Source organism: Rhinolophus hipposideros (genome assembly GCF_964194185.1).
Source record: "Rhinolophus hipposideros genome assembly, chromosome: 24".
Lineage (NCBI taxonomy): Eukaryota > Metazoa > Chordata > Mammalia > Chiroptera > Rhinolophidae > Rhinolophus > Rhinolophus hipposideros.
Window position 1 is genome coordinate 13,235,914 of NC_138070.1, and position 25,895 is coordinate 13,261,808.

The window sequence follows — 25,895 nt, forward strand, 5'->3', positions numbered from 1 at the left end:
CATATAAATGGACTCATAATATGCAACCTTTTCTGTCTGGCTTCTTTCGCTAGCGTAGTATCTTCAGTGGGTCATCCATGTTGTAGCAGCACTTTGTTCTGTTTTATGGTCAAATAATATACCGCTGAACCACATTTTATGTATCCATTCATCCACTGATGCATGTTTTTTCCACATCATGGCTATTGTGGATAACGCCGCTACTATGGACATTCACGTGCAAGTTTCTGTGTGCACATGTATTTAGTTCTTTTGGGTTTTGCATCCATTTTGATGTTTAAATATATTGTATAGAAATGTTATTTTTTGTTGTTTACTGAGTTTTTTGGCACCCCCTTAAAATATGCGCCTGAGTCAACTGCCTCACCGACCTCACCCTGTTTCTACCCCAAAAGTCTTGTCCCTGGTTAGCTGTGTGAATTTGGGCAAGCTGCGTACCCTCTTGGAGCCTCGAGCCTCACTTTCCTCCTCTATAGAATGGGGATAATTCCTGTACCTACCTTCTCACTGTTACAGACCTTGGCACACTGTAGACCTCAGTTAACAGCTTTTCCTACAGGTTGGGCCTGGTGTCAGGCCTGAGGGGCAGGTCCCCAAATGAATATGACCTTGCCCTTGAGGAGAGCTGGCCCACTTGCCTACAACTCCCTGCTGCTTCTGTTCCCAAGGGAAACCTGCTGTTTTTGCTCTCCTGCCTCAGCCTGGCCCCCCTACAAGGTCCTTGGGGGTGGGACCCAATGCTGCTCACCCGAAGTCCTCCTTGGCTCCCGGCACCTTCCATCCCAGCTGCCCTGGGCCCCTCACCACAGCCTCCCCCACCCTCCGCTCTGCCCACCCCCATTGAAGGCCATGGCTCGCCGTCCCTCTGTGCTGCCATGAGGCCTGCACTTTGCAGGGCTGAAGTCCAAAGTTCAGTCCCTTCGCTAAGCACACGGATAAATATGAACCTTGGAGAATTTCCCCAGCTCCAATGTAAACAGAGCGGGCAGGGGCCCTGATTCACTGGCCGCTGGGGCCAGGGTTGGGGGTTGGGGGTGCCCACAGGGCTAGGCTAGTGGGATTTGGGGGGGACTATAGGTGCCAGCAGCCTGGTTTGTACCTGCCTGCTGACTGGCTGGCAAGTAGACAGTCCACGCAGTGGGGGAGGCGGCCCGCTTGGTGGCCCCGGGCCGCGTGGCCCGTGGTAGTGGAGCCATGGTTTCTAAGCTGAGCCAGCTGCAGATGGAGCTCCTAGGTGCCCTGCTCGAGTCGGGCCTGAGCAAAGAGGCACTGATCCAGGCATTGGGTGAGCCGGGGCCCTACCTGCTGGCTGGAGATGGCCCCCTAGACAAGGCGGAGTCCTGTGGCGGCGGTCGAGGGGAGCTGGCTGAGCTGCCCAATGGGCTGGGGGAGACGAGGGGCTCCGAGGACGAGACCGACGACGATGGGGAAGACTTCACGCCGCCCATCCTCAAGGAGCTGGAGAACCTCAGCCCCGAGGAGGCGGCCCACCAGAAAGCCGTGGTGGAGAGCCTGCTGCAGTAAGCACCCCCTTCCCTGTCTCCAGCTCTAAAGAGCCCAGAGGGCCCATGCTCAGCCCCTGACTAGCCCTGCTGAGGCCAGAGTTCCGTGAGCTGGGCCTTTAGCCCAGTTGTCAGGAAGGGGGACAGGGCCCATGAGTGCTCAGGGGGGATATTTACTCGGAGGCTGGTCTCCAGCCCCCTCTCCCCCCACCTGGCCCTCTACAGAGTCCTGAGACCCCATGAGCCAAGGCTTTCAGCCCAGTGCTTGGGAAGTGGCCCCATTCCCCAGGGGAGCTCCAAGATGGGAAAAAAGCAGGAGACTTTACAATTCAAGTGCCTGGAGAACCAAAGGGTGGTGGGAATTTTTAGCCACCATGGCCAGTTCTACACTCCAGACCCTACTTCCCAGCTAAATGCTCAGATTACAGGCTTGGGGGCCAGGGCGCATGGCTGCGGAGGTGGGGGGCGGGCAAGGCAGAGGTTTTGGAGGCTCCCCTGGCCACCCGGGGACTCAAGCCAGGTCTTTCTTACCTGAGGGGGATGGAGCCTCAGAGCGGGAGCTGCTCTCCTTTCTGGCACAACTTCTGGCTCTCCCATCCTGTGTACCCCCATCCACTGGCTAGCTCCCCATCTCTCGGAGAACTGGGTGGGTCTGAGTCCGATGCCTCCCCTCTCCTCAGCAGAGCTAACCTGGTTACTAATTACCCATGGGCTTTATTATTTCTCTTTTGTTTTATAAATTTATAAATGGCAAAAGGCTCTGATAAGGCCTGTGATCATTAACTTATAGGGATGGTGGCCTGGGGAGGCCTGAGCCAATGAACCTCCCACCCAGCGGGGGTGGGGGATGGGGAAATGCAGGAGCGAAGGTGGGGAAAGGGAGGTCTGGGGGCTGTGAGGTCCCCCTTCCCAACGCCCCTTTAACCTCTTTCCTAAGCTGGGCGCTGTGCTGAGGGTTCGCATGGATGTATAATTTTGGATAATGTGGAGATGAATCCTGGGAGGAAGCTATGGAAACTCTGCTTCGCAGATGAGAAAACTGAGGCCCAGAGAGGGAAGTAGCTTGACTAAGGCCACTGGGCTGGGACTCCACACCCACTCGGTTCGCTGCTCTCAATCCCCGTGACTGGGGGCGAGGGGCCGACTGACAGTCACTGGGGCGGGGTCTGAGGAAGAGTTCCAAAGATGCTCTCCAGAGGGACCTTCTCTTTTTCTGTTCAAGGTCCCGACCCCAGCTTGGGGTGGGGGAGGGCTGGATCCCCGCCTCAGGGAGTCCTCACTGTCTGCCTGGCCTTGTGAGGGCCTGGGCAAGGGGCAGGGGAGCAGACAGGCCCCCTGACTTGGCAGGAAGAGGAGGGCAAAGGGCCCTGCTGTGTTGCAGGGGAGGGGCAAAGAGTCAGGCATGGCAGTCCCAGGGCGAGGGCACCTGGGACAGGGTGGGGCTGGGCCAGACCTGCTCAGGACCCCAGATGGGAATAGGGGCTTTCAAGTGGGACGGGGATAGGGGGACAGTCTTACCTGGCTGGGTGGGGCCTCTTGATCAGCAGCCCCTTTGGTGGGATGGTGGGGTGGGGGGGAGGCTTGATCCACAGCACTTGAGGGTGAGAGCAGAGGTTAAAGTGCTCTCTAGGGACCAGCAGAGGCCTGGAAGCTGAGGGAGAGAGGGGAGACATGCAGGAGGAGAGAGGGCGTCGGGGCAGATGGAGAGAGGCTGGGAGAAGCAGAGTTGAGCAGAGGAGTGGGAGCAAAGAGGGGCTCACACCCAGCGGGGAGAAGGGGCTGGGGAGAGAGTGAGGCACCCCAAGCTGAGAGGAGGCCGAAGTGCTCCCGCCTGCCCCGATTGGGTTTTCTTTAATGCTAACAGCATGCTATTTACTTTCCATTTAAATTTGAGATGTTGCTATAAATTATCAACCAGCTCCTTGTTCCTGCGGAGTTTATAACTAACTACCTGGGTTACTTATTGTTCAGGTAACAAAAGGGATCAGAAACCGCCCTGAGGGAAAAAAGTGGGACCTATAGTCCCAGGGAACAGGAAGGAGAGGGGCTCGAGACCCCTGATGTCGGCCCGGGCAGTGGGGGAGTCTGGAGTGTGAAAGGAGGGTGCAGAGACCGGACTTCCATCTGTCTGCAGAAGACAGTGTCTCCGAAGAGGCAGCGTGGGTCCTGGGTCCCAGGTCTCCCCAGGCGCCCTGTGCCTGAGGCCACAGCACGGCCCTGAGCTCTTCCTTTAATTCACTGTGTGACCTTGGGCCAGTCTCTTCTCTGCCTCCTGCCTCCGTTTCCCTACCTGGACAATGAATAAAATCCAAACTCCCTGCCCCAGTTCCCTGTCCTCTGAGGGACCTCTTGCCCTCCCTCCCTTTCCTCCAGTTACACAGACTTTGCTGATTCCCACCTCAGAGCCTTTCCATGTGCTGTTCCTTCTGCCTGGAACCCTCTTTCCAGATCTTCTCATGGCTGATTCCTTCTCCTCTTTTTGCTCAAATGTCACCTCAGGGAAGCCCTCCTGACTCTCTCACCTAAAGGTCACTCTTTCTTCCACCAGTTTCCTTTCCTTTCTCCTGTCTGTTTTCTATCTCCTGCCACGAAAATACCTCTTGAATGAGAGGTCCATGTGGCCTCGTTCACCACTCTTACCCCTGATATCCAGCCCACTGGCCGACACATAGCACAGATGAATGAGTGACCAGGATTCTCTGAGGCCCTGGGGAACATCTGCTGCTGTGGCCAAGGGAGGAACCTGTACCTGGGGCTGCTTCCAGGGTGTCCTCCTAGGTCCTTCCTGACCAGCTCAAACCTCAACCTTGAAGTTCTCTGATCCTGTCTCCACTGGGCACTGAAACTCAGGAAGACAGTGGGACAGTCTGACACCCCTGACTGAGGACAGCCTGTCTGGTTTTGAACCCCAGTTCCCTCACTCTAGTGCGGGCAGGTAATTTCACTTTTTTGAGCCCCAGTTTCCTCTGCAAGGCAGAGAAGATAATAACACTGACCCACAGGGTTAAGTAGCAAGATAACATGTAGAGTGTCTATGTAGTAAGTGCAGTGAACGGTTGCTATTATGAGGGGTCCCATTTTACAGATGAATAAACAGAGGCTCAGAGAGGCAAAGTGACTTGCCCAAGTCACTTGCCCAAGTTACTCTTACAAGAGTTACTTGCCCAAGTCACTCTTACAAAGCACTCAGGCCAGGACTTAGACCCAGGTCCTCCCAACCCCCACAACTCGGCACAGCACTCTCAAGGTTGCAAACCTGTCCTTGATGAGCTGTCTCCTTTCTTGCCCTCCCCAGTTGTTCTTGCTGTTCAACTTCACCATCAACTCTCTTCCATGCAGTGCTCTAGAGCTCAGAATTGCTTACAAATGCATTAAACTCATTTTCTCCTCCTGACAACCTGTGAAATGTTTATTATTAGCCCCGTATCACAGTTGAGGAAACTGAGGCACACTTCCCAAGGCTATCCGGAGAGTGAGTGGCAGAGCTGGGATTTAAACTGAGCCAGAAAGGCCGCACCTGCACTGAGAACTCAGCTCCCCTCCCCATGAACGGCCCTCCTGGGTGGTCTCCCAGCTCCATAACCTAGGAAGCACTGAAACCCCAAGGCCCAGCAAACAAAAGGCCCAAAGCCTTGAACATCTAATTGACCCCAGAATGGGTAGGAGGCAGGAGGAGGGAGATGTGGGCAGATCTTCCCCTCTCCGGGACCCTCTTCCCTCTGCTGTGGAGCCTGGGGTCCCAGGACTGCACTGATGGTGATGATAACAATGTCATTCCACTTACTGAGCCCTGACTGTGTGCCGGGCCCTGTAAGCATTTCATTCCTCTTCGAAACTCATTCAGTTCTCCCAGTAGCATTGACAGGCAGGCGTGGATTAGCCACCGAGTTTCAGAGGAGACGTGGAGCATGCACACATCAGGGGCTAGGGCACAGTGGTGGAACTTGAACCCAGGTTGGTTTCACTTGCGAGCTCGCCCATGAGAGTGAAAGCTGGGGCTACCTGGAGACTTGGCCTCTTAGTTCTGAGTTGGGGAAACTGTCCTGAAGAGTCAGTTCCTTGGAGACTGTGTGTGTGTGTGTGTGTGTGTGTGTGTGTGTGTGTGTTGGGGGTGGGTGGGAGAAAGAGACACAGTGAACAACAGAGACACAGAGACAGGAGAGAGAGAGAGAGAGACAGGAGAGAGAGAGAGAGAGAGAGAGAAAGAGAGAGAGAGAGAGAGAGAGAGACATGGAGTTAGACGGACAGTGAAAGTATATCTTTAGTTTGAGCCAGGAGAGGCCCTGCTGAGAGAAAGACTGAGCTCATTCTCTCTGGAGAAGAGAGGAGGGAGGGAGGATTTCTCAGGGGGGTGATGATTGCAGTTGGGGGAGGTGGGAGGCCATCCGGCAACCCAGCTCCAGAATCAGATAAACATGTTTGCCAGGGAGCATAAGGCTGGACTTTGTACTGCTCTTCCCTCCCAGCTCTGACTGGCACCCAGGAAGCAGAGGAGGTGGAAAAGAGGCTCCTAGGAACACTTGAAAGCAGGGAGAGAAACAAGCTCTGGGAGAGGTCTGCGGGGTCCAGGCAAAGTGAAATATTCTTGAGTCCCAGCTAGGTCAGCTTGAACAAGTGAGACTCCCCTGTGTGAGCCTCAGTTTTCTCACCCATGAAATGGGCATACGAGTAGTACCTACTTCCTAAGGTTATTGTAAGATTTAAATCACCGGCTCTTGGCAAAGCACCTGGCTCACAGTAAATATTCAAGAATTATTAGTTCTCATGGGTACCATTTTTACACAAATGGGACTTTGCTGTTCTGACTGCTGACCGATTTAACTTCATCTGACCCCACCTTCCCTGCTTCCCTGCCTTTATGGGAACTGCTGATAAAAATGGAGGAAGTCACCGGGCCAAAGCTGCTGAAAGGGTGCCCTGGAGTCTGAGAAAGGCATCGTCAAGGGGACAGCAAGGCTGGCTCTATGAGGAATGAGAGATGGGTGGGGGGGGAGGGCAGTGGGGGGTGGGCTTCAGAGCGCTGGGGGTGGGGGTTGTTTGTGTTTATTACAATTCCGCTTTAAATAGTACATATGCATATGTTGTATATTATATAATATGATATGATGTAATTTAAAAAGTATGGAAGAGTAACAGAGAAGGCTGCCCCTCTCACCCTGTCCCCAGCACCCCACACCCCTCTTGAGGCCATCAGTGTCACCAGTTCCTTCCGTGTCCTGCCAGTATTTCAGGCAAACACAAGCAAATCGGTGGAAATGTTTTATCCCACTTTAAATTGTACCCAAATAGCAGTGTAGCAAACCTAGCAGACAAACTGTTCCATCTGCACGCATACAGAGCTTTCTCAGCGGGCTTTTACAGTTGGATCGACCCGAGGCCCCGCAATTTAGTTAATCCCCGTCCGTTTGCTGGACACTTAGGTGGTTTCCAATCTTTTGCTGTGGCAAGCCACACGGGGACGAGTTACCTCCTACACATTTGCCACACATGCAAATATCAGAAGTCTCAAATTCTAGAACAACTTGCTGAGTCAAAGGGGTGAGGACACAGACTCTGGAATCTGGCAGACCTGGGTTCAAATCCCAGTGCTGTCTATTTCAGCAGGGATGTAACGAGCTGCTTCTATCTGACACATATTTGTAACAGAAGCTCAGAACAGAATGAGGGGAAGAGAATCTCAGCCCACAGAGTGGGATTCTGGAGCACAGACATGCACAATTTTCTTACAATGAGGCCTCTGAATGCCAGCCCATAACCCCTTCACCTGCAACTCTGTTGAAAACCAGCCGCCTGGCCCAGTGCTGTGGGGAAACTGGCCCGGCAGTTTTCTAGGGTCTTGAGCACATTGTCAGGAGGCTTTTTGACGTTATGTGATTTTTACCTGATACGCTGACTTTGAAATGAGTCCCTTCAGTAAGATGGAACTCTGCTGGGTCGGTCCTGTGACCTTGGGCAAGAGATGCAAGGCACGCAATTCTCTTAGCCTTAGTGGCCCCAGCTGTCAAGTGGGAGAATCTTGTTTCTCCCCTTGTTTTCAGACCCAGTATTTTTTCTAGTAGATTTCCCTCAGTCACCCATCCATCCACCCTACCATCCATCCATTCACTCCTGTACTCACCGAGGGCAAAATATGTGTCAGGCCCATTTTGGGCGCTGAAAACCAGACGGTTCCTGACCTCAAGGCGTTTATAGTCTCTCTCAGTGGATAAGACACAGCAACAAGTAACATTTCCAGGTAGGATGAGGGGCTGTAAAGGAAGCACAAAGGTGAGGGCCCTCCCCCTTGGGCTTGTGCAACTCCGAGTGGGAGTCTGCTCAGCTCTACATCTGCCCGTGTCTGTGTGGCCATGTTTCTAAACTTGTCTCTGTTCCCATGTCTGTGTGGGACTGGTTGCACCCGTTACCACGATTGCCACGTGTATGTGTCTCTGTCTCAGTTCTCATGTCCCTGTGTCCTGGCATGAGTGCCCATACCTTCCTGTCCCTGAGTCAGGGGGCAGGCCCCGGGCTCCACACCTGCTTTCATCCACAACCCCCACCCCCAGGGCAGCCGGGGCTCCTGGCAGCCGGGACTCCCAGCCCTGCCTGCACGCTCACCCCCAGCTGAGCGGCCCCGTCCTTGCCTTCCTTCCAGGGAGGACCCGTGGCGCGTGGCGAAGATGGTCAAGTCATACCTGCAGCAGCACAACATCCCGCAACGGGAGGTGGTCGACACCACTGGCCTCAACCAGTCGCATCTCTCCCAGCACCTCAACAAAGGGACCCCCATGAAGACACAGAAGCGAGCTGCCCTGTACACCTGGTACGTCCGCAAGCAGCGAGAGGTGGCCCAGCGTAAGTAATGACCAAATGTAGTCCCGTCTTCCCTGGCAGGCCCGGGCCGGGGCTCTCGGCAGCTCGAGGGTGGGGGCTGGAAGCGTCACCATCCCGTTACTCAGACAGGCAGACTCAGGAAATCAGCGGGACTCCACCAGCATTTAGTACCTATTCTGCACCGGGCACGCTAGGGAGCGGGAGGGCAGTCGGGTTGGGCCTGGGCATCCAAAGATGGATAAACTGGTCCCTGCCTTCTAAGAGCTGTGTGGTGCGGAAGTAGAAAAGATCACTATGATACAGTGAGATGTATTACAACGAGATAACAACAGCAATAGCTAGTGTGTATAGAGTACTCGCAGGGTGCCGGGCCCAGTGCAGAGTGCTACGTAAAGCATATTTCGAAGTGTTCAGCTGATGGCGGAAGAGAGAGTAATCTATTCTTCCTCAGGGAGGCAGGTGCATCAGGAAGGGTCACACTAGAAGTATGACCTTCGGACTAAGTCTTCAAGTGTGAGTCGAATTTTGACTCATGGAGACGCAGGGAAGAGTGTTTTGGGCAGAAGGAACAGTGTGCATAAAGACTCAGAGGGGAGGTGTATGCTCAGCCCTCCACTGCAAACCTGGGAAGATCTGGGCGCACTATTATTCAGGGAACAGTGGGTTTCCTCACTCAGGTCTCACACCCCATCAAATCCCAAGTGCACTTTCACACTTATGAGGCTAAATATAAAAAAATGTCTACCATGTCTTTTATTAATTATACAGGTTTTTAAAAGGCAATATACATTAATTAAAAAAGAGGGTTTTTACAATAAATATTAGATGTCTCCTCCCTAAAGCAGCCACTGGCATTCCCCAGTCTTGCATATATCCTTCCAGAGATATTTTATGCATATACTAGCCTACGTATACCTCGTACACACATACATATATATCCCTGACTCGGAATCTTCCTTCTCCCCTTCATAAAAATGTCCTGGCACTTGTCTGTCCCATACCTTGGGTGACCTGCTCAGGGATAATCTGATAGACTAGTTTCCATTAAAGTGGAACCAGCTAACAAGAGCTGGTGGGTCTCTTCTCTCCTGGCTAACACTGCACTTTAAGCTTGAATTCTGAGTCTGGAATGTTGAACATAGCTCTGAATATACTCAGGAGATATGATTCGATTTTCTGCTGTCCTGTGTGACCTTGGAAAAATATTTAACTTCCCTGAACCTCACCTGTAAAATGGGACAGCATATGTGTCAAGTGTGAACAAATGCTCACGTTTACCTGCAGCCTTGTGAGATTATATCTTGGCTCAGTAGAAAAGTGTGCAGGGATTGATTAGTGATGTCTGCCTTGGAAACAGGTTAAGAAAGTGGTGGCACGTGTGCTGTGTGTTTGTCATCACTGGAGTAGATGATTTCTAAGTTCTAGTTGTAAGCTCCTTTGGCTTAGCACCCTGAGAATGAGAAAGAATCAGGAGGGTAGTCATGAACTGATGTGGGAAGGTGGATGTGTCTGGTGCCCTGCTCATGGTTCTCTGTCCCTACAGAATTCACTCATGCTGGGCAGGGTGGGCTGGTTGAGGAGCCCACAGGTGACGAGCTGCCAACCAAGAAGGGGCGGAGAAACCGTTTCAAATGGGGCCCAGCATCCCAGCAGATCCTGTTCCAGGCCTACGAGAGGCAGAAGAACCCCAGCAAGGAGGAGCGAGAGGCATTGGTGGAGGAGTGCAATAGGTAGGATGGCGGACAGTTAGCAGGGCTGGTTTGGTCTGGGCAAGGGCAAGGCTGGGGAAAGGGAAGGTAGCTCTGGGTGCTGAGGGAGGCTGCCTGGTCTCAACTCCTGCTCAGGGTCCGAAACCTAGCTCCATTTCTGACACCAGCCCCCACCAACCCAAGCAACTCTTGAGTGGCTGCTCATCTCATCCATCCTCACTACAACCCTCTGGTTCCTTTGCTCACTTAATAACCAGAGACACTAAGAGAGGCTAAGTCACTTACTCATGGTCACACAGCAGAACTGGGATTGAAACCGTCTGCCAGCTTCAAACACTCAGATAGAGCCCTACGTCTTAGATCTCTCCCCACAGCCCCAGGAGAGGGTCCCTCTGTTCCTGACCTGGAGGCTCACAAGCGGCTATTTCTGCAGGGCCGAGTGCATCCAGAGAGGGGTGTCACCATCACAAGCACAGGGGCTGGGCTCCAACCTGGTCACAGAGGTGCGTGTCTACAACTGGTTTGCCAATCGGCGCAAAGAGGAAGCATTTCGGCACAAGCTGGCCATGGACACATACAGTGGGCCGCCGCCAGGGCCAGGCCCGGGTCCTGCGCTGCCCGCCCACAGCTCCCCTGGCCTGGCCCCACCTGCCCTCTCCCCCAGTAAGGTCCACGGTAAGTGCTGGGGATGAAGGAAACATGGGGGTAGGTGGGAGAGTTGGGACTACTGCTCAGTGGCAGCTGCCACCCAAACCTCTTAGCACTTCAGTTTGGTTCCACTCCATTCTATTGACACGACTATATCTACTCTGCTTCTCTCCACTCCATCTACTCCACCCCATTCCATTCACTCTGATTTGTGTTACTTCAATTCATTCACTTCAGATCAACTCAACTCATTTCTGTTCAACTCAGTTCAATTCAGTTCCATTCTGTTCAACTCATTATAACCCAATTTAGTTCATTTAAATTTGGTACGGTTTAGTGCAATGCAATTCCCAATCGATTCAGTTTACTAAATATAATTCAAGGAAATTCAGTTAATTGGCACAGCTTAGTTCGATTCAATCCAATTTGATTAGATTCAATTCAATTCAACTCAAGCTCGATTCATGTCAGGTTCAATTAAACTAGATTCAGTTTCTTTCAACTAATTCCAGCTCATTCTATTCAACTTAGGTTGCTGCAGCTTAATGTCGTTAGCATCAGTTTAGTTCAGTTCAATTGTCTTTTATTGAGCACCTACTGCATGTCAGGTATAGCACTAGGCAGCCCTTGTGTTCAGCATAGGGCCTGGCAAGAGGTGGACACACGAGCCAAGTTTGCCGGCTGCATAAAGACGGGGTGGGTGGCCCAAGCAAACAGATGCAATTTAGAGGGATGAGGGCCTAGGAGGGCAGGAAAGTGAGGTGTTGAGGCTGGACACTGCTCCCATTCCAGGTGTGCGCTATGGACAGCCTGCAACCAGTGAGGCAGAGGAAGCGCCCTCAAGCAGCGGTTCCTTGGTGACAGTATCTACACCTTTGCACCAAGTGTCCCCTACAGGCCTGGAGCCCAGTCACAGCCTGCTAAGCACTGAAGCCAAGCTGGTGAGTGTCCTCCCCACGTAGGGAAGACCTTTCCAACCTCATCTTCCCTCAGCGGGGAGAAAGGGTCCCTAGGAAGGCGGCGTGAGGCCTCACCCTCACTCCGCTTCCCTTCCCTTCCAAGGTCTCAGCAACTGGGGGTCCCCTGCCTCCTGTCAGCACCCTGACGGCACTGCACAGCTTGGAGCAGACATCCCCAGGCCTCAACCAGCAGCCCCAGAACCTTATTATGGCCTCGCTTCCTGGGGTCATGGCCATCGGGCCTGGTGAGCCTGCCTCCCTGGGCTCCACGTTCACCAACACGGGTGCCTCTACCCTGGTCATTGGTAAGCTGGTGGGGTTGAGGGCAGCTGGGTGGGGTGGGGCTCATGGGGCTCTACAGAATCCAAAAGCTGGAAGAGCCACTAGGACTCATTCATGTTTTATTGAGCACGTACTCTGTGCCAGGCTTTGTGCGACATCAGTGATACATAAGCAAACCAAAGAGTCCAAAATCTGGGTGACCCAAGTAGGGAGGCAGACCATAAACACAGTACATCAATTATATAGTGCCTTAGAAGGGAAAACATCTGTGGGGAAACCAGCAGCTGAAAGGGATCAAAGTTTTTAAGGTTTTAGGTGGTTTTTTCTCAAAGCCTAGAATGACTTTATTTGTAGGAAGCTCAATATACAAGACAGACAGGGAGAGGGAAACAGAGAGTTAGCTCCAGGGCCTTTGCCCTGCGGTGGAACCCCAGGGCTCCAGGGAACCTAGTTTGACACACCCCCTGCCCATATGAGCTAGAGGCTCAGAGACAGACGCAGTGACTTGCGGAGCCCTGTGAGTTAGTGACAGGTCCCAGTGCAAAGGTGTTTCCTGTGCACCTCACCTCCTCCCCCAACCCACTGGCTCTGGGGGGGAGCAACGGCGTCCTCAGGGGGCTTGGGGGGGCCGTGGGCACCTGGCTGACTCCTGCCCCTCCCACTCCAGGCCTGGCCTCCACGCAGGCCCAGAGCGTGCCTGTCATCAACAGCATGGGCAGCAGTCTGACCACCCTGCAGCCGGTCCAGTTCTCCCAGCCGCTGCACCCTTCCTACCAGCAGCCACTCATGCCTCCCGTGCAGAGTCACATGGCCCAGAATCCCTTCATGGCCACCATGGCCCAGCTGCAGAGCCCCCATGGTGAGCACAGGGGGATGGGGTGGCCAGCAGGGACTGCAGTCTCCGTGTCCGGTACAAGTGTGTTTCTGGGATGGGGGCGGGAGCACTGTGGGTGCTCAGATGAGTGTCTGTGGCCGGAATGTTTCAGTGTGTGAATACACATGGCCATGAGTGTGTGCACGTTTGTGCGAGTGGATCCGCATTTGGGTGTTCACGGTGTGTGCATGTGCACGCCCACGTGTGGGAGTACCGGTCAGTCCTTCTCTGAATGGAACCCTTTGGGGCCACATGTATTTTGGAATTCACTATTTTCAGTTTTTCGAAAGGTAATACGGTGGCCATACCATAGATGACGTAACGCTCCCAGCAGGGTTTGGGGCAACACTGCCACCAAGCATTACGATTTCTGCAGCGAAAGGTAGACTTCCACCAAGTAGGTTAATACAGACTTAAACAACCTCCCAGCAGGCTCAGGACAGGTTTTGCTACCAAACGAGCTCTAGAGCCAAGCTTCTGAAAACTGACTGCTTTTCACTTTTGGAATTTGGCACTGGGGATACGGGAACGTGGACCTGGGTATATTGTGTGCATCTGGTTGAGTGCACGTATTTGTGTATGTGGATGGTGTGGCTTTATCTGAGTCAACGTGAGAATCTATTTTTCTGTTGGTATCTATGTGCTTTTGTAGGGGCAGGTGGAGGTTAAAATCCAGGTTCCATTTCAAGGGGTGTCCTGGAGGGGGAGATACGCTGCCCTCCGAGTTCTGTACTTAGTACAAGAGCACCCGTGTCTCCCATTCCCTTTCACACCTGTCATCTCCAGGTGATGGGAGGGTCTGGGTTTGGGTTCCCAGCTTCTCCCAGGCTTCTTCCCACCAAACCAAGCTGAGCAGGGCCCTGTAGGTGGGGAGGGGGTCCAAACCCTCTATCTGGAGCTCCGTTTTGGAAATCAGCCCCTCCACTGTGCCACTGGGCCATTCGCCAGGCCTCATGCCCCACTTCCTCCAGCTCCGAGGCCCTCCTGGGAGAGGTCCAGCCTGGCCCAGGGTGCCCTGTGTCTCCACCTCTGTCTTCTCCCTCTTGGCCAGCCCTCTACAGCCACAAGCCCGAGGTGGCGCAGTACACCCACACGGGCCTGCTTCCGCAGACTATGCTCATCACTGACACCAACCTGAGCGCACTGGCCAGCCTCACACCCACCAAGCAGGTAAGGCCCAGGCCAGCAAGGTCCCTACCTCGGGCCACTCCCCGGCGTCCACTCAGGGGCTCAGGTGGCTGCTCTGTTCCCCCAGGTCTTCACCTCAGACACCGAGGCCTCCAGTGAGTCCGGGCTTCACACGCCAGCATCTCAGGCCACCACCATCCACATCCCCAGCCAGGACCCTGCAGGCATCCAGCACCTGCAGCCCTCCCATCGGCTCAGTGCCAGCCCCACAGGTGAGCAGCCTTTCCCAGCGGCCTCTTCCTTGTGTGGGTGCAGTGGTGGGCAAACAGGCGGGGCCACAAGGCAGGTTTTGGAGGGAACTCTGTGCTCTCTGGAAGTGAGCCAAGAGGGGTGTGAAACCACAGGAAAATGGGCACATCTTACAGAAACATCTCACTAACTGGTCGAGGAACAGGATTAAGTCATAGGAAGAGGCAGTGGCGGGGAACAGGGAGTAGTCAGATAGGCTAGTTGGCCGCCAGAAGCAGCTCAGGATTTAGCATTCTTTGAATCATTGCCAACATTTAAATATCAGGAGCTTTCCTAAAGAAAGTCAGATGGAAAATTAGAAGGACTCATGTTTCCACGTAGCAAAGAGAGAGTGGGCTTTCCAGGCCACCATCTCCCACTTGACCCATTCATTTCCATCCCCCTATGACCCAAGTCTGCAACCTACAAGGTCATGGTGAAGAGCCGGCACTCTGGGGTCCGGCTGCTGGGCTTTGGGGCCTGACGTGACCACTTGCTTAGTGCGTGACTTTGGGCAAGGTGTCGCGCCTCTGTGAGCCTGAAGTTACTCCACTCAGCCCTGGTTACTGAGGGCTGCACAGTCCGGGCTCTGTTTTACCCGTGTGGCACTGTCATCATCCCCATTTCACAGATGAGAATGCGGCCACTTATGGAGGTGAGGGACTTGGCCTTGCCTTTGACAGCTACTAGGTGACAGGGCCAGGACTTGAACTCAAAGCCCATTCTTGTAGCCATCTGACTCAGCCAGGCTTCTCCTGAGAACCCACAGGAATATGCACACATTTAAGGAACTGGCGGACAAGACTGTGGGGGCTGGCAAGTCCGAAAGCTGTAGGGCAGGCCAGCAGGCGGGCGACGCGGGCAGGGCTTAATGTTGGTCTAGAGGCAGAATTCGTTCTTCTCTGGGAAATCTCAGCTTCTGCTCTTAAGGCCTTCAACTTAAGGATGATAGGATGCGGTCCACCCACGTTATCAAAGGAAATCTCCTTTAAATCAACTGACTGTAGGTGTTTACACACACACACACACATACAACCTCCACAGCAACACTTCGGTTAGTGTTTGGTTCAATGACTAGAGCCAAGATGACCTCTACAACTAACCACCTCACCGGGCTTCTCTAACGGTCCCACTAAAATGTCCCGAGGTGGCCACGCCCCAGGTGGCCTGAGCCGGGCCACAGGTTAATGAGACCAGGCCCTCCTCCGCTGACCTGGGTACCCCCGGGGCTGCGTACGGACGGACTCGGTGGCAGCAGCAGTGTCACTTGCCCCCGCAGTGTCCTCCAGCAGCCTGGTGTTGTACCAGAGCACCGAGTCCACCAATGGCCACAGCCACCTGCTGCCATCCAACCACAGCGTCATCGAGACCTTCATCTCCACGCAGATGGCCTCTTCCTCCCAGTAACCATGGCTACCGCCTCCCAGGGCCTGGGCCCCGAAGCCTGCATGGCCCACTTGGGGGGTGACTAGAACATCTGAACCTGCAAAACTTTTGCTGCCACAGAGCTGCTGCCCTTCTCTGGAAAACTGTGCCCCGGTCCCCACCCTGCTCTGCCAGTGTCAGAGAGGGAGGGGTTCTGAGGGGCCCTGAGGCGGGCTGCTTTGGTGCACACGGGGGTACTGTGGAGAGCTGGGAAGCACAGCGTGTTCCTGGCAGGACACGGGAGGGGCTGTCCCTGCTGCTCAGGGGAAATCCTGTCACTTGGAACAGAGGAGGACAGGCTTTGGATGCTGATACCCCCAGCCTGGGCCTGTGGGGAGCCCCAGCACCCTAAAGGGAGCTCTGGCAGCAACATGTCTCAAGACACAGCCTGTGTAGCTGTGACTCACTGAGCAACGAGAGACGCCCTAGATCAATGTGTCCCCATTCTGTAACTGATGCCCTGTCCAGGCCACTCCATCCTGCCCCCCTTCCTGCTATGGACCCACACGCCCATTTGTACCCACTCCTGTCCCCCACTCACAGCTTACGCTTTCCCTGAGGGGCTACTCTGTCCCAGGGCCTGGGGCTCACACACCCAAGCCCTAGGGGAGCCCAAGCTGACAGCAAGGGCATCAGGGCTCTCCAGCTTCCCTCATCCTGAGACATCCCTCTCTCTGGACCCCGTGACCTCCAGTTTTCTGGAACTTTCGTTCCCCCAAGCAACACGCCTTCTGATGCCAGCCAGGCATCTTGCCTCTACTGAAAAGCCCCCTTACGGCTAGTAAATCGTCCTTGCTCGTGTGGGAGGCTTGCGACTCTGCACTTAGTGCTAAGTCCTGGGCTAGCAACTCCTCTGGCCTCTGGGGCCCTGCAGACCTTTCCCTGGTTTCGGGGAGAAGCTGCTGAGCTCAGAAGGCAGCAAGGTCTGAGCAGCAGGCAGAGTGGAGGTGCCCAAAGGGAGAAGGGCGAGGCGAGACAGCAGGGTGGACCACCCGTCTGCACAGGACGGATGCCTGGAAGCTTGGAGGCCTGGCAGGCGGAGGGAAGGGGCGAAGTGCAGGCAGATGCAGCCCATGAGGAGCCTGAGCCCCTGAGCCCCACTGGGAGGGACAAGGCAGCTGTGTAAACCCGGGGCTCCTGCGACCTCATCTCCCTGAGGCTGCTGCAGATAACCCGGCCCTTGGAGTCCGCCTCCAACCCGTGACTGAGGAAGGGCCTGGGAGAACCAGCAACGCCTGCGGCTTGCAGCCAGCCGAGGGCAGGTCTGTACATTTATTTAACTTTTAGTAAACAAAGGACGTATCGGAAACTTCTTGCTTGTCCACACATCGTCCAGATGGGCTTGGGCACGCAGAGGGAGGCAGGGGTGCACCGGGGGCCTGAGGAGTGGGGGGTCCAGCACACACTCTCTCACACCCCACCTGTCCTCCCGGTTCTGCCGAATCTCTGAGGCAAGGCGATAAAGCCAGAATTTTACCTCAACCTGGAGCCTCTGTTCCTTCCTGAAGTCTTGAAGCTGGGGTGCAGGAACCCATCTTGGGATGTAGGCAGGAGGACTCCTCCTGTGTGATGCTTATTTAAAACGTCTCATCAAGATTCAGCACGGACCGAGAGGCAGCACCCAAATCACTTTGTTACGCGTTGGGTCCGACAATTTATATTTGATAATCTGGTTGGCTCAGAGACATGACCGTGCACGGAGGAAAAAAATAATTCTGCAAAAATAAGGGAGGAAAAAAATCTCTGTCCTTCTCTTTCAGACAATCTTATATCCAGTCTGTGTGGCATGGAGGGAGAAGGACAAACTCTTTGGGCCTCGGCACCTCAGGGACCCCTTCTCTCATTTCCTTGAGATGGTCTCCCACAACAGGCTGAGGTGGAGGGGAAGGAAAAGGCCTCCCTCACTCTCTCTCCGCAGACAGTACTGGGGAGATGGAAGTTTCACCACTTGGCCATTAGTACTGAATGACTGGAAGGCTCTTTCTTCCTGAGGCCACGGATTGTTCTGGTACCACAGGTCTTGCCCAGCCTCCAGTGGGAGCACAAAAGGGCAGGCTTTGCTTAGGCTTCTCAGCCTATAACCACGGTTTTGCCCCGACCCTTGGGCAAGCCCCAGTCTGGCCCTTAGACAAATCCTTGGAGAGGAAGGCAGGTCTTGGCAATGCCTTGTCCCAGTGGGTGCCTTGGTACGAGGGCTAGCTGTGCCCTGTGCCCACAGGCTGGGGTCAGTTTGCAGACAGGGCTGCTGTACTCCTTGCTGGGGGTAACGGGGAAGCCTCACTGGCCTTCTCTGCCTTTTTCTTCCTTTTCTTCTTTTTGGTCCCAAGTGATGTCTGGTCTCCGTTGAGCTCGGCTGACTCCTTTTCCTGCTTCCAGACTGTGGCCTTGCTTGTGGGGGTGGCTGCGGTCAAGTCTGCGCTGGCCTCCTTCTTGGCTTTCTTTTTCGACTTCCTTTTCTTCTTTGCCTCTTTCTCCCCCTTGACAGGGCCATGGATGGCAGACTCCTGCAGGATGTCGGAGGCTGACACAGCTGCCTCCCGGCACCGCTGCCACTCCTCGTTGCTGTCCTCACTGCTACAGGGGAAAGGCAGTCTGGTCACCCTGCGTCAGGACCAGGCCCCTCAGCTGCCTCTCACTGCTTCGGTCCTCGCCACCAGACAGAGGCCACAGGGGGAGGCAGACACGGAGCTCAGGCCTGGGAGTGAGGCAGGCCTGGGTTCTGATACTGGCTTCTCTGCTCTCTAGCTATGTGACCTCATTAAGTAATTTCACCTCTCTGACCCTCAGTGTCTCCATCTATAACATGGGGATCTTCACTGAGCCCAGGCCTCACAGGAATGTCCAAGGTGTGAGGCGCCTGGCACAAGATGGGTGCTCAAACAGCAGTAAACATCCAAGGCCACCCCCGAGGACAACCTCTTCCCCCGCCCACTGAGGGTACTATTTCCCCAGCTACCTGACGGGGTTCCTGGTCAGCCTGGACCGCACTGGAGTCTGCTTGGCTGTCCTGGGACACTGGCCAACACAGAAAACGGGCAAAAAGGAGGGACCCTGAGGAGAGGCTGTGCGATCTCACCTGGAGCTGGAAGGCAGTCGCTTTCGGCAGGGCTGGGGAGAAGGTTTCTGCTCAGGGCCTTCGGGTACGGAGGTGAAGAAAAGGCGGAAGCCTATAAACCAAAGGGGCAGAGTCAGCACTGCCAGGTGCCGACCTCTCCTCCCTGGTGCCCAGGCTGCTCTGCCTCTGCCCTCAAAGAGCTCCCAGTCCAGAGGTGAAGACTCAGGAATCGCTCTGATCTAACCACAAAGTAACACCTGGTGCGATGAGGGTACACGGGCTGCCACATCAGGTCAGCCAGCCCTCGGTGGATTCTGGAAACGAGCAGTGGAGCCTCCTGCCTAAGGCAGTTTCCAGATGGCAAATGAATTTGACATGGGACCGACTCAGACAGCAGGGCTGTGGAGGGCAGTGGTAAGGAGCTCCTGCTCAGGGCTGGCCTGGCAAGCTCACCAGACAAGTGACTTCATTTCTCAGAGCCTCAGCTTCCCATACGGTCCCCCTGTACATGGGCTATCATCATGATACCTGCCTTAAGAGCAGGCTGCTGGGGTGAAAGAAGGTGACATACCACACTGTATTTCCCAGCTCCAGGCATACAGTAGGTACTCACCAAACGATAGCTGATATTAACAGGGTAACTACTCACCATCATCCTCTGGGGTGACTCTCTTCTGTACCTTGGCCTTTGTCGGCTCCTTCACGACTTCTGAGATGGTAATGGAGCTAAGGGAAGAGGAGACGGTTGATTCAGGATAAGCGTCTGGGTGATAACAAAAACGTTTTTTAAAGGGGATAGAGGTGTGTGATCTTAAATGCAAAAGAAGACAGTACACTGGCCTGGTAAGAACGCAAAGGCCGACAGCCATAACCTGGAACCAGTGCCTGCCAGCTCAAACCGCAGTGCTTCATTTGTTTCTTTATTATTCCAGAAAACACTGGAGAATTTTTAGAGATACTCATAGTACAACAAAATGAATACCATTTCAAATAGGGCAAAGAGAAAAATAAACGCAAGAGGGACAAAAGCGCCGATGTGTGCTCAGGAAGTCCTGTACATGTGCTAAAGGGAGGGCACACTGAGCTTCCTGGCAGCAAGCATGAAAAAGGAAACATGACCAGTGTAGAGAAATGGTTTAGAGGCCAACTTATAGAGCAGGGCAGACCTGTTTGTTTTTTAACTTAATTTTTTTTCTTTTTTAATTTGAGATAACTGTAGATTGACATGCATCTAAGAAATACTGCAGAGAGATTCCATATCCTCTTTTCCTGGTTTCTCCCAATGGCAGCATTGTGTGCATTAACTGTAGTTCAATCATCCGAGCGGGAAACTTACACTGATACAATCCATTGACCTTATTCAGACTTCAGAGACCTGGGTCTTGAATCCTGGCTTTGTCACTTACTGGCTGTGTCCTCTTTGGCAAGGGACTTCATCTCTCTTGGCCTGTTACCATCTGCATGCTGGGAATGATAACAGTCCCTGCCTCCCAGGGTTGTGACTGGATTAAATGAGAGAGTGGATAGCAAGCACTTGGTCCAGAGCCTGGCCACAAACAGGTACTCAATAAATGGTAGCTGTGATGATGATGAAGATCACGGTCATCCTGATAAGCAGTAAGTTTCCCAGGATTTCTGACGCAAAAATAAAGCCTGTCTCCAGAAGCACAGAAAGCAGGGAGAACTGTCGACACCAGAAAGCATGTCTCTGGTGAATGTGAACAGAGAATATGCCAAAGATGTGTCCCAAGGTCCTGTCCAGGAAATCAGTCTGGGAAGGAGTGAAGATGGTGCCACCCACGCGCCTGATCTTGACCCAAGCATCTATCACGGTGGTTCGTTGTCCACAGGGGACATTAGGCAACGTCTAGAGACGTTTTTGGTTGCCACAACTGGTTGGGGGGGTTTGCTCCAAGGATCTAGTGGGTGGAGGCCAGGGCTGCTAACCATCCTACACTGTGTGGGACAGTCCCCCACAACCAGGAATGATCTAGTCCAACATGCCAATAGTACCACAGCTGAGAAACCCTGCTCGCACACAAGGGACCAACTGGAGTATCTTTTAAGTCTCTGTGGGGAGGAATATAAAAAAACTGCAGGGAACCGTCTGATGGCGGCTGAGCAGCACCCAGCTCCATTTCCACTTGGGAAAATGTCCAGCATGGATCACTGTAGTGCCAGGTGGGCCTTTTTACCTTAAAGCCAAACAGTCATGAAGAGAAACTGCTTCCATGGGGTGAAATGTCAACTGACATTTCTAAACATGTTTCCCACATTCTTGAGTGGGGGGATGGCACTACACCACGGTGGTTCAGGCTGCTGAGGTCTGGCCCAACATTCTGTCTTAGCAGAGCAGCGGGTTTATACTTTGGGAGGGCTCTTTTGTCCTTTTTGATGTTACTTCAAATTGAAGGACTCTTGCTTGACTATTCTCACCTCCCTTTCAAAACCTGCTCTGCTGATCAAGAATGGACCTAGAGCAGCATATTCTGAAATGTGTTCCATGCTACGTGACTGGTCTTCCACTAAACAAAGGCAGTGTGGCCACATGGGTCTGGAAACTGCCGGGCTGAACAAAATTACACAGGTGTCTTTACTGCAGGACTTCTCAGAGCCTTGAATGTATGATTAGGAATCTCAGTATCTTAATCTACATGGGAGGGATGTAGAACGTACTGTTTTTCAACTTCTTTGCTATTGGATCTCTTCTTTTCAAGAGCCTCACTCTGGACTTGTATTCCTCGGCACCTGCTTTAGGGCTGCTGACCTGCATCTTTACAGACTGTGTTCTCAAATGTAAGAAAGAGAACTGGCACAGTGCCTGGCACACGGAAAGCACCCAAGAAACAGTAATGCCATCTGTCCCTTGCCCTCTTGTTCTTGGGGTTCCTCTCTTCCGCTCATGGTAGCAGGATAACACAGCGGTCAAGAGCACAGCCTTTGGAGTCAAACACACTTAGGTTCAAGTCCCAGCTCTGTTCCTTACTCCCTTCAGGCAAATGTTTCTTTTCGTGAAGAGCCTTTGTTTCCTCAACTGGAGAATAAGGTGACAGGCTACACGGTAGGGTGACTGTAAACGCAGTGAGGTGACATGTGTCCAGTGCATGCCCCGTGCCAACCTGCACACTGTGAGCTCCCCATCAATGGGGGCCATTACTGTTCATATTGATGAGGGCAGAAGAGAAGGTAAGCTTCTGGTTACCTGTCCAGTAGGGCTCCCAGCTTCTTGGCTATGTGGGCTCGGAATTCGGGGGTGGTCTGAAGCTCGTTACCATCTTGTTCATGCTCATCCACCTTATGCCTACAACACAAAGAGAAAGACCTCACTTCCTGCCAGTCCAGAAGCTGCCCCCATGAGGGTAGGGATTACATGTGGCTCGTTCACCCTGATACCCCAGCATGTAACCTAGCATTGGCACACAGCAGGGGACCTGTATTTGTTGAATGAAGGGATGAAACTTGAACCCAAAGTGCACAGTACCTGAGGCTCCGCTGGGTGGTTGGTAACTGATTATCTGCTGCATCTGTGGAAATAATGAAAACTGAGGCATTTATAGAGGAAACATTATCTGTTGTGTGCCAGGAATGATTTTAAGTGATTTACATGTATAACTCATTGAATCTTCCCCCTTTAGAGGGGTCACCATATACCACATTTTGCAGAAGAATAAACTGAACCAAGAAGATGTAAAATAACTTAGCTAGAGTCAAACAGCTAATAAGTGACAGAGTTGGGATGAGACACAGGTCAACCGTCTTCAGAGCCCCTCTCTTAACCACCATGCGGACCAGGCAAGCCTAAGAGTGATCTGATTCTAGCATTAACTGAGTGCCTACTAACAAAGTGGCCCAGTTATGTCGACACTGGGGATGCCTGGCCTGGTGGTCCTTCACTCAACCAAATACTGAAGGTCTACCATTACCCAGGTGGTGTGCCAGTGGCTGAATAACTTAGACAAAGATCCCAGCCCTCATGGAGCTCACACTCTAGTCGGTGAAGACAGATGACAAAACACACACAATTAAAACATAAAATTAGATAATGGTAAGTATAGGGAAAAGCAAAGCAGGGAGGAAGGTGGGGAATACGGGGTGGGGGTTTGATTTTAGAAAGATAGGCAGGGAGGGTATCACGGATTGGTGACATTTGAACTGAGATTTGAGAGGTGACGGAAAGCCAAGTGGATATCTGGGGGAGAGCCTTCCAGGTGGAGGGAAAAGCACCTGCAAAGGCCCCGAGGCAGAAAGAACAGTGTCTGGTGTGTTTTAGAGCCAGCAAGGAGGCCAGTGTGGCTGGGGGAGCAGCAGAAATGGGGAACTCAGGGGGCCAGATCACACGGGGCCTGGTGGGCCAATGTGAGGGCGTGGGTCTCGAAGGAGAAGAGGGGCAAGGCCAGCAGGAACACTGCTGCAATAATTGAGATGGTGAGAAGTGGCAGCACACAGGACGTGTATTTTGAGGATGGAGTCCATAGGATTTTGCTGATAGACTAGATAGATGGTATGAGAAATAAGGGAAAGATGGCTCTATGCAGGTTTTGACTTGAACAATGGGACAAAATGTGCTTGTATATGTAAGGGGCTAAGTGAATCAAATGGACACTTGGTAACTGTGGGCCCAAAGTAGGGCCACAGTATTAAGCAACTTCAGGAAGCACAGCATACACTGTGGTCTGTGTCCACATGCTCGGGAGCGTAACACGGGGTGCAAAGTGCCTGATGGTCCTGGAGTTGGATAATGTGAAGCCCTGGGATGGACAGTCTTTAACGACCTGCTCCTTTCTCTTACATGCAATCACAATGTAGTCCGTCATGACTACAGAGCAATGGATGTGAGGTACTGTCATGGTACAGAAGAAGCTGTATTAGACCCCAGGCTCCAGAGTTCAGTTGAGCCCTGCGAAGATGTGTGACCTTAAGCAAGTCCCTTTACCTCCCAAGCCTTTGTTTTCCTCATCTATAAAATGACGATTAGGTCAACAAACCTCCGGAGTAAGTGTAAGGACATAGTGAAGTTTTATATTGTTTTGGACACTTCGTTTGCAATTCCATCTCCTCCCTGGATTTGTAAGCTGCTGGAGTACATGGTCTGCCTCTTTTTATCCCCAGCTCTTGGCATAGTGTCTTGGTGTGAAATAAATGTTGCATATCTTTATCAAAGTTGCATTCCTGGGATCTGGGAACAGGCCAGATCCCAGCTTTCATGAAGTTCACATCACATAACTTCTCACTCAATAAACTGTAGAACGTGTACGAGCCAGGGTTGAATTCAAATTACTAAGGATGCAGGAATAGAAGAAAAAAGACAAGAGACAAGTGTAGGAAGGAAAGCACTATCTATGAAGGTTATCACACAAAGTCTGATGGTGACAGATAGAAGGCAGGTAAACCAGCTTTCCTGAAGAGGTAGTGTCTCAGCTGTATTAAAAGATGAGCGGGAATTAGGCAGGAAGGGGAAAGCAGTCCATGCGGAGAGACCAACCACATAACTGCTGCCATTTGTCGGGCCTTCCTATGTTCCAAGAACTGCAGATGCATCATCTCAGTTATTTTTCAACTTGATGATGTGGGTACTATCGTTATCCCAACTTTACAGATGAGGAAATTTAGATACAGTGAGATTTAAGTACCTTGCCCAAATTCTCAAAGCTAGTGAGTGATGGAGATGGATGTGAATAGAGTCATGCGTCTAGAATGTGAAAACTGCACTTACGGTGCCCAGAGACGAGAGGGTATAGTATGGTCTGATGCCTACCTATGGAAGTGTAGAGTGGCAGGACAGCAAGAAAGGAGAGGCAGGCAGGGAATGGATTACCAAAGGGCTCTTAAGTCCTTTTCAACAAAAGCAGGGGGTTTTAACCATGATTTACCACTGCTCTGAAAGTCTGGTAAAGCCTGGATTCCTTTTCAGGATGTTTTAAATGCATAAAATACATCTTGTAGGATTAGAATAGAACCAATGATACGGAAATTGTCACTATAACATAAAGAACAAATTTGGCATATTGATATATGTTTCTTTTTTAATGCATTAAATAAGATCTAGAGATGGATCTAAAAATTATTGTAATTTTCAAGTAGTGATGGATATAAATTTTTTCCAACATTTTATTGTAAATAAAATATTTTGATGTATCTGCAAAGACTGTAAATAAAACATGAAAATCTGTGACATTTGTTAGGACAAAGTAACAGGTATTGTCCAAGTTACTTGAGGCTTGTTGCCCACATGCAAGATGGAAAGTGATGCTAAATTTCCGACAGAGGTTAATGAAAGTAAAGACGAAATATTTTTCCCCATTCCAAATTCACGTGTCCTCTGGATTACGATTAGGTGCCCCTACGATGGGTTTGGGACTTATTCCAGGGCACTAGGGAATCACGGTCAGAGTTATGTGTTGGACCCAGCTCACTGGCAGGGTATAAACGCGATGCAGGTGGGGAAAGGATGAATGCGAGAATCCAGAAAGGGGGCTGTCGCCGTCATTTCGGAGAGGTGGCGGGCTGCCTAGCGTGCAGCAGTGAAGATGGGCCAAAGGGAGCAGAATCAAGAGACATTCGGGTACCTCAATTTCCTCGACTGGGATAATGGAACAACCCACACTGCTGCACCAGCACGCGCTTTGACTCTGAACTCCATGCAGTCCCAGGAGTTCTCTTGGGGAGAGAAGTCGAGTCCCAGTGGCTCCTTCCTCACCATCCATTCTCTCAGACCCCGGGGAAGGTCCTACGCCCTTCGGCCAGACTGCCTGAACACAGTTGCCTACCAGCTCTTGGCTTCTCCGGCCCCCTCGGGAGCTGCTCCAAGCCCCAGGCCGGCGTCGCCGCCTCACGGCACCGCGCCAACTCCTCTGCATCACTGCTGCTGCTGCTGCTGCTCTCCAAATCGCTCACGGAACCTCTGGGCGCCGTCATCTTGAACCACCGCAAAGGATTGTGGGGAGCTCCTCCACTAGCCACACCCCTCCACGACCCCACGTGAGAGCGGAGGAACGCAGGGCATGGTGGGGATTGTAGTTCTCAGACTAAGGCCGTCTCTGGCCGTTGAATTGTCCTGGCGGTTTCTTCAAACGTAACAGTTTAGAAGTGACTCGGAAATCAACTTCTCCATCCTTTCTTGATGAGGAAAATGTGACATACAGAGGGGAAGGAATTGCCTAAGATAACACGGGGGTTAATGACAGAACTGGGATTAGTTCCCAGGGCTGATTC

The 25,895-nt window shown here is 52.5% G+C and overlaps 2 protein-coding genes across 4 annotated transcripts; one reads left to right on the forward strand and one right to left on the reverse strand.

Moving 5' to 3' along the window:
- Window positions 1-972: 972 nt before the first annotated feature.
- On the forward strand, window positions 973-17,108 carry HNF1A (HNF1 homeobox A; the record flags this gene model as incomplete). 2 transcript variants are annotated; one of them, XM_081036964.1, is made up of 10 exons in its annotated part: window positions 973-1,520; window positions 8,137-8,336; window positions 9,859-10,045; window positions 10,458-10,699; window positions 11,465-11,613; window positions 11,735-11,936; window positions 12,581-12,772; window positions 13,839-13,957; window positions 14,043-14,187; window positions 15,483-17,108. In XM_081036964.1, the coding sequence occupies 10 exons, from the start codon at window positions 1,195-1,197 to the stop codon at window positions 15,608-15,610; spliced, it is 1,890 nt and encodes a 629-aa protein (XP_080893090.1). In that variant the 3' UTR covers window positions 15,611-17,108. The 2 variants fall into 2 exon arrangements, with proteins under 2 accessions (XP_080893090.1, XP_080893089.1); XM_081036963.1 differs by lacking the exon at window positions 15,483-17,108 and having other exon boundaries at window positions 1,195-1,520; window positions 14,043-14,369.
- On the reverse strand, window positions 16,887-25,616 carry LOC308492236 (protein CUSTOS). 2 transcript variants are annotated; one of them, XM_081036966.1, is made up of 6 exons: window positions 25,451-25,616; window positions 22,165-22,207; window positions 21,886-21,984; window positions 19,333-19,409; window positions 18,705-18,795; window positions 16,887-18,199 (listed from the first exon to the last, which is right to left on the reverse strand). In XM_081036966.1, the coding sequence occupies exons 1-6, from the start codon at window positions 25,596-25,598 to the stop codon at window positions 17,854-17,856; spliced, it is 804 nt and encodes a 267-aa protein (XP_080893092.1). In that variant the 5' UTR covers window positions 25,599-25,616; the 3' UTR covers window positions 16,887-17,853. The 2 variants fall into 2 exon arrangements, with proteins under 2 accessions (XP_080893092.1, XP_080893091.1); XM_081036965.1 differs by having other exon boundaries at window positions 16,887-18,202; window positions 25,451-25,610.
- Between the last annotated feature and the right edge of the window lie 279 nt (window positions 25,617-25,895).